This window comes from Oncorhynchus nerka, linkage group LG6 (assembly GCF_034236695.1).
Source record: "Oncorhynchus nerka isolate Pitt River linkage group LG6, Oner_Uvic_2.0, whole genome shotgun sequence".
Classification (NCBI taxonomy): Eukaryota; Metazoa; Chordata; class Actinopteri; order Salmoniformes; family Salmonidae; genus Oncorhynchus; species Oncorhynchus nerka.
In genome coordinates, this window is record NC_088401.1 from 63,850,550 (window position 1) to 63,869,626 (window position 19,077).

Below are 19,077 nucleotides of genomic sequence, written 5' to 3' on the forward strand. Positions count from 1 at the left end.
TCATCAACCATGTGTAGTTAACTAGTGATTATGATTGATTGATTGTTTTTTATAAGATAAGTTTAATGCTAGCTAGCAACTTACCTTGGCTTACTGCATTCGCGTAACAGGCAGCCTCCTCGTGGAGTGCAATGTCATCAGGTGGTTAGAGTTTTGGACTAGTTAACTGTAAGGTTGCAAGATTGAATCCCCGAGCTGACAAGGGAAAACTCGTTCTGCCCCTGAACAAGGCAGTTAACCCACTGTTCCTAGGCCGTCATTGAAAATAAGAATGTGTTCTTAACTGACTTGCCTAGTTAAATAAAGGATAAATAAAGGTGTACATTTTTTTATACAAAAAATTATCATTATTATTTTTTTTAAATCGGCCAAATCGGTTTCCCAAAATACCGATTTCCGAATGTTATGAAAACTTGAAATCGGCCCTAATTAAATTGGCCATTCCGAGTAATCGGTTGACCTCTACTTTATACACCCCCACCCAAATCGGTTTTCTAGATATGAAGACACCTGTCATACCGTGAACACTAGGTAGTGTGGCAGGAGAAAAGGGTATGGCTGCACACTAAATCTAAGACGGTGACAAGGGCATATAAGTGGCAGTTTGATGTTTATCGGTTATTTTAATGCTTCCCTTAGGCCACACCTGAACTCTTCAAGGCATCATATGTCATGATAGAACCAGTCGAGCCACCCCCAAGACATGTTAAGTTTGACATTGCTCCATCTCTCCGTCTCTCTCCCCCCCCGTCTCTCCCCCTCTCCCCCTCTCTCCCTCCCTACCCCCCAGTCCCTCTCCAGGCTCCATCTCCCTCCCAGTCTCCCTCCCAGTCTCCCTCCCAGTCTCGGTCTCTCCCTCAGTCTCTCTCTCGCTACTGACAGAGTAGTTCTGGCACCAGGACAGTTGGGGGGAAACACCCAGTCACCTAGCAACAGCTACAACATCACAATCTCTGGATATAGCATACTGTAATATTTTGTCAATGACCAGTTGTACCTAACAGATACTGCTTTGTTATGTTGCATACAGGAGAGTCACACTTCCACTGAACTGTCTTCCCGAGAGTTACTTATTACTGTACTGTTGACATAGCAGACACACAGTGATGTAGAAAGACAAGCAAATGGATGGAAATAGATCAAACACATGGATGAAAATACAAAGACGGACAGACAAAGAGAGAGATAGGGAGATGGATACAGAGATACAGTTGAAATTGGAAGTTTACATACAACAAACAAGTCGGTTAGGACATCTACTTTGTGCATGACACAAGTCATTTTTCCAACAATTGTTTACAGACAGATTATTTAACTTATAAATCACTGTATCACAATTCCAGTGGGTCAGACGTTTACATACACCGAGTTGACTGTGCCTTTAAACAGCTTGGAAAATTCCAGAACATTATGTCTTGGCTTTAGAAGCTTCTGATAGGCTAATTGACATCATTTGAGTCAATTGGAGGTGTACCTGTGGATGTATTTCAAGGCCTACCTTCAAACTCAGTGCCTCTTTAATTGACATCATGGGAAAATCAAAAGAAATCAGCCAAGACCTCAGAAAAAAAATTGTAGACCTCCACAAATCTGGTTCATCCTTGGGAGCAATATCTAAACGCCTGAAGGTACCACGTTCATCTGTACAAACAATAATACGCAAGTATAAACATCATGGGACCACGCAGCCGTCATACTGCTGAGGAAGGAGACGCCTTCTGTCTCCTAGAGATGAACGTACTTTGGTGCAAAAAGTGCAAATCAATCCCAGAACAACAGCAAAGGACCTTGTGGAGATGCTGGAGGAAACCGGTAAAAAACGATCTATATCCACAGTAAAACGAGTCCTATATCGACATAACCTGAAAGACCGCTCAGCAAGGAAGAAGCCACTGCTCCCAAACCGCCATAAAGCCAGATAACGGTTTGCAACTACACATGGGGACAAAGATCGTACTTTTTGGAGAAATGTCCTCTGGTCTGATGAAACAAAAATAGAATTGTTTGGCCATAATGACCATCGTTGTGTTTGGAGGAAAAAGGGGGATGCTTGCAAGCCGAAGAACATCATCCCAACCGTGAAGCACGGGGGTGGCAGCATCATGTTGTGGGGGTGCTTTGCTGCAGGAGGGACTGGTGCACTTCACAAAATAGATGGCATCATGAGGTAGGAAAATTATGTGGATATATTGAAGCAAAATCTCAAGACATCAGTCAGGAAATTAAAGCTTGGTCGCAAATGGGTCTTCCAAATGGACAATAACCCCAAGCATACTTCCAAAGTTGTGGCAAAATGGATTAAGGACAACAAAGTTAAGGTATTGGAGTGGCCATTACAAAGCCCTGACCTCAGTCCTATAGAACATTTGTGGGCAGAACTCAAAAAGCATGTGCGAGCAAGGAGGCCTGCAAACCTGACTCAGGAATGGTCCAAAATTCTACCAACTTACTGTGGGAAGCTTGTGGAAGGCTATCTGAAACATTTGACCCAAGTTAAACCATTTAAAAAGGCAATGCTACCAAATACTAATTGAGTGTATGTAAACTTCTGACCCACTGGGAATGTGATGAGAAATAAAAGCTGAAATAAATCACTCTACTATTATTCTGACATTTCACATTCTTAAAAAAAGTGGTGATCCTAAATGACCTAAGACGGGGAATGTTTACTAGGATTAAATGTCAGGAATTGTGAAAAACTGAGTTTAAATGTATTTGGCTAAGATGACTGTATAGGCAGGCAGACAGGCTGAAAGGCAGACAGGCTGAAAGGCAGACAGGCTGAAAGGCAGACAGGCTGAAAGGCAGACAGGCAGACAGAACAACTGTTCAACCACCCTACTGACCACCTACTGGACAGTGAGTCAACCAGCCAGTCAACCAGCCAGACAGGGAAGCAGGTGTGTGTGATGTCTTACTTGGCGTTGGGGCGTGTGGAGATATCCTGCAGGTCCCCAGGGTCAAACAGCTGAGAGCCCTTCAGTCCCAGCTCCTCACAGCCACGCAGGAACACACTCAGGTTGTCCTGAAGGGAGAGAGAAGACAGAATATTACTTAGAGAGGACATAATCACGTCAGACGCCATAAAGTGCTTTGAAAGACTGGTCATGGCTCCCATCAACACCATTATGCCAGAAACGCTAGAACCACGTTCATCTGTACAAACAATATTACGCAAGTATAAACACCATGGGACCACGCGGCCATCATACCGCTCAGGAAGGAGACGCGTTCTGTCTTCTCGAGATGAACGTACTTTGGTGCGAAAAGTGCAAATTAATCCCAGAACAGCAAAGTACCTTGTGAAGATGCTGGAGGAAACAGGTACAAAAGTATCTATATCCACAGTAAAACGAGTTCTTTATTGACATAACCTGAAAGGCCGCTCAGCAAGGAAGAAGCCACTGCTCCAGAACCGCCATAAAAAAGCCAAGGATGAACCAGGTGTTGGTCTTGGCTGATTTCATTTGGTTTTCCCGTGATGTCAAGCAAAGATGCACTGAGTTTAAAAGTAGGCCTTGAAATACACCCACCGGCACACCTCCAATTGACTCAAATTATGTCAATTAGCCTATCAGATGCTTCTAAAGCCATGACATAATTTTCTGGAATTTCCCAAGCTGTTTATAGGTGAAGTCAACTTAGTGTATGTAAACTTCACTGGAATGTGATACAATGAATTATAAGTGAAATTATCTGTCTGTAAACAATTGTTGGGAAAATGACGTGTCATGCACAAAGTAGATGTCCTAACTGACTTGCCAAAGCTATAGTTTGTTAAACTCTCTGGGATATGTGGGATGGTAGCATCCCACTTGGCCAAAAGCCAGAGAAAATGCAGAGCGCCAAATTCAAATAAATTCCAAAAAAAACTAACTTTCATGAAATCACACATGTAAGATACCAAATTAAAGCTACACGTGTTGTGAATTCAGCCAACATGTCAGATTTCAAAAAGGCTTTTCGGGCAAAAGCAAATGATGCTATTATCTGAGCATAGCACCATAGTAAACAAAACGGATGGCACTGTGATAGACTGCATCCAATTTATTGAGTAGGGTATTGGAGGCTATTTTGTAAATGACATCGCCAAAGTCGAGGATCGGTAGGATGGTCAGTTTTATGAGGGTATGTTTGGCAGCATGAGTGAAGGACGCTTTGTTGCGAAATAGGAAGCCGATTCTAGATTTAACTTTGGATTGGAGATGTTTGATGCGAGTCTGGCAGGAGAGTTTACAGTCTAACCAGACACCTAGGTATTTGTAGTTGTCCACATATTCTAAGTCAGAACCGTCCAGAGTAGTGATGCTGGACGGGCGGGCAGGTGCAGGCAGCGATCGGTTGAAGAGCATGCATTTAGTTTTACTTGTATTTAAGAGCAGTTGGAGACCATGGGAGAGTTGTATGGCATTGAAGCTCGTCTGGAGGGTTGTTAACACAGTGTCCAAAGAAGGGCCAGAAGTATACAGAATGGTGTCGTCTGCGTAGAGGTGGATCAGAGACTCACCAGCAGCAAGAGTGACATCATTGCTGTATACAGAGAAGAGAGTCGGCCTAAGAATTGAACCCTGTGGCACCCCCATAGATACTGCCAGAGGCCCGGACAACAGGCCCTTCGAATTGACTATGAACTCTATCAGAAAAGTAGTTGGTGAACCAGGCGAGAAAATCATTTGAGAAACCAAGGCTATCGAGTCTGCCGATGAGGATGTGGTGATTGACAGAGTCGAAAGCCTTGGCCAGGTCAATGAATAGGGCTGCACAGTATTGTTTCTTATCGATGGCGGTTAAGATATTGTTTAGGCCCTTGAGTGTGGCTGAGGTGCACCCATGACCAGCTCTGAAACCAGATTGCATAGCGGAGAAGGTACGGTGGGATTCGAAATGGTCGGTAATCTGTTTGTTGACTTGGCTTTTAGACCTTAGAAAGGCAGGGTAGGATAGATATAAGTCTGTAGCAGTTTGGGTCTAGAGTGTCTCCCTTTTGAAGAGGGGGATGACCGCAGCTGCTTTCCAATCTTTGGGAATCTCAGATGACACGAAAGAGGTTGAACAGGCTAGTAATAGGGGTTGCAATTTCGGCAGATCATTTTAGAAAGAAAGGTTGTCTAGCCCGGCTGATTTGTCGGGGTCCAGATTTTGCAGCTCTTTCAGAATATCAGCTGACTGGATTTGGGAGGAGAAATGGGGAAGGCTTGGGCGAGTTGCTGTGGGGGGTACAGTGCTGTTGACCAGAGTAGGGGTAGCCAGGTGGAAAGCATGGCCAGCCGTAGAAAAATGCTTATTGAAATTCTCAATTATAGTGGATTTATCGGTGGTGACAGTGTTTCCTAGCCACAGTGCAGTGGGCAGCTGGGAGGAGGTGCTCTTATTCTCCATGGACTTTACAGTGTCCCAGAACTTTTTTGAGTTTGTGTTGCAGGAAGCAAATTTCTGCTTGAAAAGCTAGCCTTGGCTTTTCTAACTGCCTGTGTATATTGGTTTCTAACGTCCCTGAAAAGTTGCATATCTTGGGGGCTGTTCGATGCTAATGCAGAACACCATAGGATGTTTTTGTGTTGGTTACCCTCTCTGGGATAGGGGGACGCAAATGTCCCACTTGGCCAATTGCCAGGGAAAATGCAGCGCGCCAATTTCAAATAAAATACTATCAAATTCAAACTTTCATTAAATCACACATGCAAGATAGCAAATTAAAGCTACACTCACTGTGAATCCAGCCAACATATCAGATTTCAAAGTATTTTCGGCGAAAGCATAAGAAGCTATTATCTGATGATAGCACAGCAGTAAACAAAGAGAGAAATAATATTTCAACCCTGCAGGTGCTACACAAAACGCAGAAATAAAATATAAAACATGCCTTACCTTTGATGAGCTTCTTTTGTTGGCACTCCAATATGTCCCATAAACATCACAAATGGTCCTTTTGTTCGATTAATTCCGTCCATTTATATCTAAACTGTCCATTTATTTGGTGCGTTTGATCCAGAAAAAAAAACAGCTTCCAATTTGCGCAAAGTCACTACAAAATATCTCAAAAGTTACCTGTAAACTTAGCCAAAACATTTCAAAATACAACTTCAGGTATTTTTAAACGTTAGTAATCGATCTGTTTTCAATAGAGGACGAGAGAAAACTAATGCTACTTTTCAAGTCTTGGCCAACTCTAAACAGCATTACCCTTTTCCAGGATGCACAAAGGAATAACCTCAACCAAATTCTAAAGACTGGTGACATCCAGTGGAAGTGGTAGGAACTGCAAACAAGTGCCTAAAAATATCGTTTCACCATGAGAACCCAATGAACAGACCTCAAAAATAAATAATTCTGAATGGTTAGTCCTTGGGGTTTTACCTGCTACATAAGTTCTGTTATACTCACAGACATTATTCAAACAGTTTAGAAACTTCAGAGTATTTTCTATCCGAATCTACTAATAATATGCATATCTTATATTGAGTAGCAGGATGTTGAAATTGGGCACGCTATTTATCCAAAAGTGAAAATGCTACCCCCTATCCCAAAGAGGTTAACCCCATGGTAGTTATTGGGGTCAAATTTGTCTCCACTTTGTGGATTGGGTGATCAGTCCTTGGTTCCAGATATTGGGGAAGATGCCAGAGCTAAGGATGATGTTAAAGAGTTTTAGTAAAGCCAATTGGAATTTGTGGTCTGTATATTTGATAATTTCATTAAGGACACCATCAACACCATAGGCCTTTTGGGTCGGAGGGTTTGTATTTTGTCCGTTAGTTAATTCAATGTAATTGGAGATTCCAGTGGGTTCTTGTAGTCTTTAATAGTTGATTCTAAGATTTGTATGTGTTTTTGATGTTTGTTCTTTGTTATAGGGCCAAAAAGATTGGAGAGTTGGTTCATATTAGAATGACTGATTTTGCTGTGATCTGATAGGGGTGTGAGCGGGTTGACTGAACGCTCTGAGAGACTCTGGGTTGGGGCCAGTGGTAAAGTAGTCTACAGTACTACTGCCAAGAGATGAGTTATAGGTATACCTACCGTCCCCTCAAAGCCTACCATTGATTATGTACATACCCAGCGTGTGTGACAGAGCTGTAGGAGTTTTTTGTTGGTTATGTTGACGTAGTTGTGCCGAGGGGGGCATATGGGGGAGGGAATGCTTTCACCTCCAAGTATTTGTCCCCCTGTGTGCTGAGGGAGTCAGGTTCTTGTCCAGTTCTGGCATTTAGGTCGCCACAGACTAGTACATATCCCTGCGCCTGGAAATGATTGATTCCCCCCTCCAGGATGGAGAAGCTGTCTTCATTAAAGTATGGTGATTCTAGTGGGAGGGTATAGGTAGCACATAGGACATTTTTCTCTGTTGAGATCATTTCCTTTTGAATTTCTAGCCAAATGTAAGATGTTCCTGTTTTGATTAATTTATTTAATAGAGTGAATTACATCTGCTCTATACAAAATTAGCATACCCTCAGTCCCTTCCCTGTTTCAAACCTGGTAGTTTGGTGGATGGGACTACCAGCTCTCTGTAACCTAGAGGGTAACCAGTGGGTCCATCTCCTCTATACCATGTTATTGTAGGATGACAGTGTCTGTATTTCAGAAGTCCATGTTCCTGCTCTTTAGGTCAAAGGCAGATGACCTCAGGCCTTGGATATTCCAGGATGAGATAGTGAAGGCTGTGTGTTCAATAAAGTGTTCAATGTTGTTAGTCGTGTGGTTTGGCCTCAGACCAGTAAGTGTGAGCAGAGCCTGCTGAGCATCTGGTACATGCCATTGTCTTGGGCTAGTGTAAGAGTGAGGGTTGGGCCTGTTTGCCTGCTCTCTCTCTCCGTTTCCTCTTTCCCCCCCATCTCTCTCTCTCTCACTGTCTCCCATGCAGAGCTTGCCAGGTGTCCTGCAGTCCTTTGTTCTGTTCTGTCGGTGCAACCTGACCCTGCTAAGGCTCCTGTCCCCTTCTCTTCTCCAGTTCCCAGCCTATTTCTCTTCTCTCCCATTCTCCCTCTCTACACACACACACCTACACAGAGCTGGATTTTCTCACATTTCAGAGCATTTCTCACTGTGCCCTGGAGAGGAGACCCCACCCATAAACACACACACACACACACACACACACACACACACAGGGTGTGAATGGATATTGCTCTGCCGGCAGGATATGTAAAAGACAAATCAACAAAAACTATTTTTCACAATATTGAGCAATTGGAACAGTAGTATTCAGTGATATCAACTTCTCCCAAATCAGCACTTGCATACACACTGATAAAAACTATTGACATGCATTTCAAGGTCTACAAGGTTTTGCTCTTCCCATCTATATGTTTATCATAGCAGACCGTTTTATCACTTAGGGCAGTTGAGATACTCACCACGACATCCTTTATCATAAAGTTGGTTGGACCTCTCTAAAAACACACGTCACGTCATCATTCTATTTTTGTTTATAAAGCCTTACTCAATAAACTACCAATTTACTTATCATTGTTGAAATGTAGAAACTCAGATTACAACACTAGATCACAGGGTTGGTTAATGCTGGAGACTCCACGTGTATCCACAGAATTCGGTAAATCTGCTTTTTCCTTACAGGCCCCTATCATGTGGAATAATCTCCAAGTAACATTTCATTTGGATATGTTGTTGTCTCTGGGTCAGTTTAGGAGAAAGGCTAGGGATTTTTGTATTTATAAATGTGCTTGTTTTGTTTATTGTGTATATAATATTTGCTATTTATTTAATTTTGTGTTTTAAATTGTGTATACTTTTCTTTTCTGTATTGTTCACATTTGCAAATGAGACCTAGGTCTCAATGTGTTTTTCCCTGGTTAAATAAAAGTTAATAAAAAAAGACAAATAATTCCATATCTATCTATATACACTATATATATATACAAAAGTATGTAGACACCCCTTCAAATGACTGGATTTGGCCATTTCAGCCAAACCCGTTGCTGACAGGTGTATAAGATCGAGCACACAGCCATGCAATCTCCATAAACAAACATTGGCAGTAGAATGGCCTTACTGAAGAGCTCAGTGACTTTCAACGTGGCACCGTCATAGGCTGCCACCTTTCCAACAAGTCAGTTGGTCAAATTTCTGCCCTGCTGGAGATGCCCCGGTCAAGTGTAAATGCTGTTATTATTATTGTTATTGTTGTTGCTCCTATTATCTAGGAGCAACAACAACTCAGCCGCAAAGTGGTAGGTCACAAAAGCTCACAGAATGGGACCGCCGAGTTGCAACACTCACAACCAAGTTCAAAACTGCCTCTGGAAGCAATGTTAGCACAATAACTGTTCTTCCGGAGATTCAAAAATGCGTTTCCAAGCCTAAGATCACCATGTGCAATGCCAAGCGCCAGCTGGAGTGGTGTAAAGCTCGCCGCTACTGGACTCTGGAGCAGTGGAAATGCGTTCTCTGGAGAGATGAATCACGTTTCACCATCTGGCAATCAGACGGACGAATCTGGGTTTGGCGGATGCCAGGACAACGCTACCTGCCCGACTGCATAGTGCCAACTATAAATTTCCTTTCCTGTTTCAACATGACAATGCCCCCGTGAACAAAGTGAGGTCCATACGGAAATGGTTTGTCGAGATCGGTGTGGAAGAACTTGACTGGCCTGCACAGAGCCCTGACCTCAACTCCATCAAACACCGTTGGGATGAATTGGAGCACCGACTGAGAGTCAGGCCTAATCGCCCAACACCAGTGCCCGATGTCCCTAACGCTCTTGTGGCTGAATGGAAGCAAGTACCCGCAGCAATGTTCCAACATCTAGTGGAAAGCCTTCCCAGAAGAGGGGAGGCTGTTATGGCAGCAAAGGGGGAACCGACTCCATGTTAATGCCCATGATTTATGATTGTGGAATACTAATTTCATCAATATTACAAAACTTCCTTTAGGTCAGCTTCAATGGCTTTCATAGGTAGGTAAGAAAAGTTACATGATGTCAATTTTTATGTCCAAACATGAATATTGACTTACATTGAAGCGTTTTCGGGTGGTATATGGGCAATATACCACGGCTAAGAGCTGTTCTTACGCACAACTCAAAGCAACGCAGAGTGCTAGGACACAGCCCTTAGCCGTGGTATATTGGCCATATATCACAAACCCCTGAGGTGCCTTATTGCTATTATAAACTGGTTACCAACGTAAATAGAAATGTAAAAATAAATGTTTAGTCATACCCGTGGTACACTGTCTACCACGACTTTCAGCCAATCAGCATTCAGGGCTCAAACCACCCAGTTAATAAATAGTAGTGCAATACCATTAATTTTTTCCCCTTTAATTTCAAAATGATCCAGCTTCTTCCACCATGTTTCACACATATTCAGACTACATTTTGAGATAATATATGACAAAGTGCAGTTAAAAAAAATATATATTATAGACATTACTTTATAAGCAACCTTAAGTCTGAATAGTGATGAATTGACCCAATGGGTCATGAAATGTGGTTTCACCAATTTACTGTATGTTGTCAACTATTCAAATCATATTTTTCACCAAAATAATCATTTTTTAAATACAAACAAAATGTACCCTATTCTTAGTCCACCATACCCTTTACTGACATATTAACCACCTGGTTGATTTGTTGCTTTTTAGCCTTTTTACATTTTAACCATTTATTTTCATATTTCTACTCTTCAAGGTCTCTACTAACAGGAATGGTGCAATATGAATACCTCAACAACTGCATTCCTCCTGCCTTTTATCCCTTATCTTTGGTGACTGATTTTGAGTATTCTTACAGTCCTCGAAGTGGGCGAAGTTAGAGAGCCACAACACTGAACTGCAACAACCCAAAATAATACATTTTATGTAAATTAATCCACGAGGGCTGGGGAGTTGACCAATCAAGTTCAAGTGAAGATTTCTTTCATATTCACTTCTAAATCAATTGTCAAAACATGCTCTACCAGATGATTGAGAATAGGGTTAAAGGGGTATGGAGAAATTAATTATTTAAATAAAGTTGTTTCCACTTAGAGAAATACATATACTGAAATCTCCAAAAATACTTCACCAAGCAAACCACAAACAAAACCTTCTTGAAAATTCCAAACTATTCACTTACAACTTGGGGGAGTCTGATTGGCTTATGCATCACCCAGTAAGATTGTGCTTTGAGATTTCAAATGGCTCACCAATCACTGACGGTCATGAAGTCAATACAGTAGGCCTTCCATTGGCCAGAGACTTCCCAGTTCCCATTTAGCATAGCTGAGTTACATTGGAGGGATTTCATCTTAAAAGCCTGTAGTAGGGATAGATGAATATTGTTGGCAGGGGGAAAAAGGGAGGAGGATGGAAAGGATTTGGAAAGGGTTTAGGAGGGCAATCAAGACCAGTTAAATACAGACAAACTAAACTATTTAAGTCCAGTAGAATCCAGTGAAACCAGTTAGCCCCACAGAGGTCTGGCACAACATGGTGTGTTGTAAAATGATGCTTTTAATAAAAAGTGGAGGCTGGGTGGAGACATTGAAGACATTGTGAAATCACACTTTCATGTTTTTCAATGTCCTATTTTGAGTAACGGGTTGGTTACACTTAATAATGCCTGCATTGCTAACTTCTCCACTGTTTTTGTCCCGTAGCTACCATGTTGTAGCAGCGTGAAGCGAACCCGTAGCTACCATGTTGTAGCAGCGCGAAGCGAACCCGTAGCTACCATGTTGTAGCAGCGCGAAGCGAACCCGTAGCTACCATGTTGTAGCAGCGCGAAGCGAACCCGTAGCTACCATGTTGTAGCAGCGTGAAGCGAACCCGTAGCTACCATGTTGAAGCAGCTACCATGTTGAGCAGCGAACCCGTAGCTACCATGTTGTAGCAGCGCGAAGCGAACCCGTAGCTACCATGTTGTAGCAGCGTGAAGCGAACCCGTAGCTACCATGTTGTAGCAGCGTGAAGCGAACCCGTAGCTACCATGTTGTAGCAGCGTGAAGCGAACCCGTAGCTACCATGTTGTAGCAGCGTGAAGCGCACCCATACAGATACGCTGTGCATACTCCACAATGCTGCTGCTCCCAAACCATCTCTGTCCACAATGCTGCTGCTCCCAAACCATCTCTGTCCACAATGCTGCTGCTCCCAAACCATCTCTGTCCACAATGCTGCTGCTCCCAAACCATCTCTGTCCACAATGCTGCTGCTCCCAAACCATCTCTCTCCACAATGCTGCTGCTCCCAATTTATTTATTTTTTGTTGTAATTTTACCTTTATTTTACTAGGCAAGTCAGTTAAGAACAAATTCTTATTTTCAATGACGGCCTAGGAACAGTGGGTTAACTGCCTGTTCAAGGGCAGAACGACAGATTTGTACCTTGTCAGCTCGGGGATTCGAACTTGCAACCTTTCGGGTACTAGTCCAACGCTCTAACAACTAGGCTACCCTGCCACCCCAAACCATCTCTCTCCACAATGCTGCTGTTCCCAAACCATCTCTCTCCACAATGCTGCTGCTCCCAAAACATCTCCCTCCACAATGCTGCTGCTCCCAAACCATCTCCCTCCACAATGCTGCTGCTCCCAAAACATCTCCCTCCACAATGCTGCTGCTCCCAAACCATCTCCCTCCACAATGCTGCTGCTCCCAAAACATCTCCCTCCACAATCCCAAAACATCTCCCTCCACAATGCTGCTGCTCCCAAAACATCTCCCTCCACAATGCTGCTGCTCTCAAACTTCTGTGCTCTCTTCCGACAACAAGTCGCCCGATGCCAAGAATAACAGAAATGTAAACAAAGAACATGCGGACAGAGGAAATATTAGTGACAAGGGTCTGTGTATGTGCATGTATGTGTAGGGGAAACCACTTAAACCCATGTCCAGCAAGCGTCTTGTACAATAACATACAACATGTATGTGTGTTTGAACCGTTTGTGTGTGCACGTGTGGGGTAGGGGGTCACTGGTAGAGGAAACTGGGTGGAGACCACAGGTGAAAACATCGACAGCGACCTCTTGTAATGGAAGGCTGTTGATGACAGACACTGATGTCTACATCAACACACACAGTGTTCCAGCCACTGCCCTCTTCCCCCCCTCATACACCAAAACTATGGACAACGGTCAGAGAAAACCAGGCACGATAACACATGTAGACTTAAAGAGACATCTGCAGAGAACTCCATTCCTGTAGTCTTGAGACAATATTTCCCCAATAGAACTAAAACAGTAAAAAAAACTATTAGGAGCTAATTGATGATGCATGAAGTACAGAGACATTAAACACGTTCCATCCTCAGATCATTTTACATTACGGTGCTGAATCTGGATGGACTCAATACCTTTCTGACGCGATGTTGAAGGAATTTAATTCCTGATTTAATAAAAATTCCCTTAACACGCGATCCGACGACAGATGCAGGGTGGGGGAAGTGAACCAGCATTCACACCCAGAAACAACACCTATAGAGTCTCCAGGGGAACGGGGTTCACAGATTACGCTGAGGGAGATGGGTGTCTCACAGATCTGTTTCAGATTCCAACCTCACAGAGTCAAGGCCAAGGACAACACTCAAATAAGCAGGGGAGAGTTTAAAACTCACAGACAAGTGGTTTCTTCTTATCACAAGTCAAAATTCTAGGCAGTGCCATGACTGGTGTTTCATAATTATACACAGTGTCATACACACATCTATGGTTATCAAGTTCTGTGTAATGGTACACTGGAACTAATACAGAATATTCCCAAAAGTGCAAATTTTAAGCTAAATGTAGTGCACCGCAAACACTCTCAGGTACTATAAAAGATTTGACCTATGAAATGAACCCAGGTCTGCTACCAACCCACTAGCCCTCTTCAGCAGTACACCAAGCAACAAACCAAAGAACCAACCAGCCGTAGTCCAGGGAGTGCAGATTGCTAACACTGAGTCTCAGTGCAGCTTGCTAACACGGAGTCTCAGTGCAGCTTGCTAACACGGAGTCTCAGTGCAGCTTGCTAACACTGAGTCTCAGTGCAGCTTGCTAACACTGAGTCTCAGTACAGCTTGCTAACACTGAGTCTCAGTACAGCTTGCTAATACTGAGTCTCAGTACAGCTTGCTAATACTGTGCCTTAGTACGGCTTGCTAATACTGTGCCTTAGTATGGCTTGCTAATACTGTGCCTTAGTATGGCTTGCTAATACTGTGCCTTAGTATGGCTTGCTATCACTGAGCATTCCTAATGCCCTGGACAAGAGCTACCAATCAACCTGTAAAACATTCCACACTCTGCTCTGCTCCCCATCCACCCTGATTACACAACAAGAAATTCCACAGAGAGACATTTTCCCATTAGGCTGTAACAGGAAGGGGAAGAGCCTCGTCTGGAATTTTTCTTTGGATATGCAGATGTAAGGTGTTACTGCAATGCACAAACGTGTGTGTGAGCACATCCATATGATTTTCAAAAAGGAAGGTGTGGATACACAAGCCTGCACCTTGAGTTGAACCATAAGGATTCACCATAACAGGTACTACCCTACACGAGTCAACCATGTGGTTTACAAGCCTAGTTTACTGGCATTGTTTACAGGCCTAGTGTACAGGCCTAGTTTACAAGCCTAGTTTACATGCCTAGTTTACAAGCCTAGTTTACATGCCTAGTTTACATGCCTAGTTTACAAGCCTAGTTTACAAGCCTAGTTTACATGCCTAGTTTACACGCCTAGTTTACACGCCTAGTTTACACGCCTAGTTTACACGCCTAGTTTACACGCCTAGTCTAGTTCAGTAGGCCACAACTTTCAGATAGAAATATATTATAAAGAACAAATCAAATCAATTAAAATCTCATTTGATTTGTCACATGCACCGTGTTGACCTTACTGTGAAATGCTTATTTACAAGCCCTTATCCAACAATGCAGTTTTAAGAAAATAGAGTTAAGAAAATATTGACTAAATAAACTAAAGTAAAAAATAAAAAAGGACCAATAAAATAACGAGGCTATATACAGGGGGTACTGGTACTGAGTCAATGTGCGGCGGTACAGGTTAGAGGTCATTTGTACATGTACTGTAGGTAGGGGTAAAGTGACCATGCATAGATAAAACAGTGAGTAGCAGCAGTGTAAAAACAAACGGGGGAGAGGGAGGGGGTGTCAATGCAAATAGTCTGGGTGACCATTTGATTAATTGTTCAGCAGTCTTATTGGAGTGGGTCTAGGGTTTCCGTGATGATGGTGTTTATGTTTATTTCTTGAACTGCATTGTTGGTTAAGGGCTTGAAAGTATGCATTTTACCCGTTGTATTCGGCGCATGTGACAAATACATTTTGATTTGATGTGAGCCATGACCACCCTTTCAAAGCACTTCATGTCTACCGACGTGAACAGCGCTACTCTTGACATTTCTATCTGCAACGTTCCACAAAGCTTCCCTACTCAACCCTTCCCTACTCAACATGGCCCTGGTAACCCTGTATTTGCTTGGCTTTGTTCAATGACAAAAAGCAAAAGCATTATGTCGTGAATTGCTTGTGCCCACTCAGATACAGTAGAGTACATATCAAAGACGTACTAATGTCTCTTTCCTCCTCCCACTCACTAGTTTCTTGTTCATGTCACCGGCAGATGGAGGGCCAGTTTGTGTAGATGGATAATTGATAACTCCTCTAATTCTATGCAGAAAGACTGACCCGACACCAGATTAAGTGTTCTCTTAGGTCTTGTAGACAGAAATCATTAGATGTGTAATGGAGAGAAACAGTAGCCATGTAAACAGAAAGTAGGTCCAGAACAGAAATGGAGGAAGAGAGAGACTTTTGATGCTCTTAACTTAGATATCTTCAGAAAATGTGAGTGAGTGAGAGAGAGAGAGAAAGACCAGAAAGATTGAAAGACTTAACTAGTGTTACAGTGGAGCAAAAACATCTTGACAAAGTGAGGAAGTAACTGTTTAGCTTTGAACTTGTTACAAGATAATCCATTGTTACTGGATTGTAAAAAAGAGAAAGGGCATGTAATTGCTGGTGTTCCTTAACAGCAAGAGGAGGCTCGTTGGCGGCGATTAGAGAAGCCGTTAGATAAGAGAGTAGGGAGAGAGAAGCCGGGACAAACCAAACTTCCTTCAAAACAGTTCAACTGATGCCTACCACTTTTGCATTTTGGGTTCTAGCTCCCCCCCCCTCTCTCTCCCTCCCTCCCTCCCTCCATCATCCTGCTGTTGAGATCTCTCTTTCATCCTTTATTTTCTGCATATGTTTGTCTCTCGCTTTCTTTCTTATCCAGCCATTGTTCATCTCCTCTCCTCCGTTCTTCATCCCTTCAGTACTCTTTTCATTACCCTTTGGTCTCCAAACCATGAGCAGAGTCAAAGAAGACACAGGGCAATTGTGATTATATATATTTTTTAAATATTTTTATTCATTTAACCTTTATTTAACTAGACAATTCAGTTAAGAACAAATTCTTATTTACAATGATGGCCTACACCGGCCAAACCCGGGTGATGCTGGGCCAATTGTGCGGCACCCTATGAGACTCCCAATCATGGCCAGTTGTGATACAGACTGGATTCAAACCGGGGTGTCTGTAGTGACACATCTAGCACTGAGATGCAGTGCCTTAGACCGCTGCGCCACTCGGGAGCCCTGACACATTAAGTTAGAAGATTAGGTTGAAGTGGTGCCCAGACGCTGGTCTTGGGTCAGGTTTTGCATTTAACAGTAAAGGACTTGTTAAGGACAAATGTATCCTAGATCTGTACTTTGGGGCAACTTCACACTGAAGGCAAGTTAGCCATGGAATGCTACTCATTATTCCTATCCAGAGTTGGAGAGAAACTGATTACATGTAAGTGATAACAAAAAAAACATGAACTGTAATCCATTACGTTACCAGCAAAAACATTGTAATCAGATTACAGATACTTTTGAAAAACTAGAGGATTACTTTTAAATTCAGAAAGGATTTTTGCGAAAAAAACTTCTGTAAACTCAATGACATTCAAATGAACATTGAAAAAAGGTGCATGTTTCAATCAGAGCTTGCTATGATGACACACCAAATGTGTTTGATGGATCGAGGGAAAAGAGCAGGAATAGGCTTTTGTAGGCTACAGTCCAAGCTATGTCTTCCAATGGTGCGACTGCTGTCGGCATCCAAAGATTATACAACTCGAATAATAGCTTGGAGGTAAGGATGAGAGCAGTGGTATAGTCTACGGCGAAACGGATATCACTTATTATTGATATCTACAGTGGGGAGAACAAGTATTTGATACTAAGTTCTGCTTTTCTGATGTATCAAATACTTATGTCATGGAATAAAATGCTAATTAATTACTTAAAAATCATACAATGTGATTTTCTGGATTTTTGTTTTAGATTCCGTCTCTCACAGTTGAAGTGTACATATGATAAATGTGTACCTATGATAAAAATTACAGACCTCTACATGCTTTTTAAGTAGGAAAACCTGCAAAAAAATCGGCAGTGTATCAAATACTTGTTCTCCCCACTGTATATAGTGCAATGATGTGAATCACACTGCTGCTCTCTAAATGAGCTATTTGCGCCTTACGGATTGTGGTGGTTGTGGATGGCGGTTCAGAAATCTAAATGTGTATTTGAACCCAATAATGGTTGAATTGAATAAATTAAAGCTTTTGATAAACTTAAAGGGGCAATCTGTAGTTGCTACATCCATTTTTGGACTTATTAATTATATATATTAATGTAAAGATAACATTTAATCAGAAATTATATGTAGTAGAAAGCGATGGGTAAGAAGAAGCCTACACAACCAACCCATAAAGTAAAATGTAACATCCATATATGGCCAGCTATGTAAACTTTAACATTGATTTAACCTGCAATAGATGTCGTTCAATTGGTAACATACAAGTCGGAAGTTTACATACACTTAGGTTGGAGTCATTAAACATATTTCTTTCAACCACTCCACAAAAATCTTGTGAACAAACTATAGTTTTGGCAAATCGGTTAGGACATCTACTTTGTGCATGACACAAGTCATTTTTCCATCAATTGTTTACAGACAGATTATTTAACTTATAATTCACTGTATCACAATTCCAGTGGGTCAGAAGTTTATGTGGATATATTGAAGCAACATCTCAAGACATCAGTCAGGAAGTTAAAGCTTGGTCGCAAATGGGTCTTCCAAATGGACAATGACTCCAAGCATACTTCCAAAGTTGTGGCAAAATGTCTCAAGGACAACAAAGTTAAGGTATTGGAGTGGCCATCACAAAGCCCTGACCTAAATCCTATAGAAATTTGTGGGCAGAACTGAAAAAGCATGTGAGAGCAAGGAGGCCTACAAACCTGGCTCAGTTACACCAGCTCTGTCAGGAGGAATCGGCCAAAATTTACCCAACTTATTGTGGGAAGCTTGTGGAAGGCTACCTGATATGTTTGACCTAAGTTAAACAATTTAAAGGCAATGGTCCCAAATACTAATTGAGTTTATGTAAACCTCTGACCCACTGGGAATGTGATGAAAGAAATAAAAAGCTGAAATAAATCATTCTCTCTGCTATTATTCTGACATTTCACTTTAAAATAAAGTGTTGACCCTAACTGACCTAAGACAGGGAATTGTTACTAGGATTAAATGTCAGGAATTGTGAAAAACTGAGTGTAAAATGTATTCGGCTAAGGTGTATGTAAACTTCCGACTTCAACTGTACATAACAACATACATTTTTGTCTTCTAATGCCTCTAATCAGTTTGGTTAATCCAAAAGTTCTGTTACTGAATATAATTTTGGACAGGCAACTAGTAACTGTAACACATTACATTTAGAAAGCCACCTACCTAACCCTGTTCCTATCTCACAATAGAGTCAAATAATAGCAGCAAATCTAGTCAAGATATACAAGGGCTACTGTAGCGATCGATTTGAAGACCAAAGTGTGGAGCAGAGGTAGCATAACCATGGGTCTCGTCAGCTACAGTTTTACACTAATAACTGATCCCGGGGCTGTCCCAGTACATCTGGGCCTGGCTAACCAGCAGACTCAAGCCAAGCAAAAACAATGCAGAGGAAGTTGGGTAGGTTCCTTCCTCTCCTCTCCTTTGCTATCACTCTATATACATAAAACAGTGTAATGAG

At 42.1% G+C, this 19,077-nt stretch overlaps 1 protein-coding gene across 5 annotated transcripts in view; it reads right to left on the reverse strand.

The window, feature by feature from the left end:
* The window catches only part of LOC115130834 (LIM and calponin homology domains-containing protein 1-like), a 139,170-nt gene that overhangs the window by 54,188 nt on the left and 65,905 nt on the right, over nt 1–19,077 (reverse strand). For all 5 annotated transcript variants that reach the window (XM_065019787.1, XM_065019788.1, XM_029662346.2 and 2 more), the window contains exon 4: nt 2,919–3,025. In XM_065019787.1, coding sequence (XP_064875859.1) covers nt 2,919–3,025 — 107 coding nt within the window. The remainder of the gene's footprint in view (nt 1–2,918; nt 3,026–19,077) is intronic.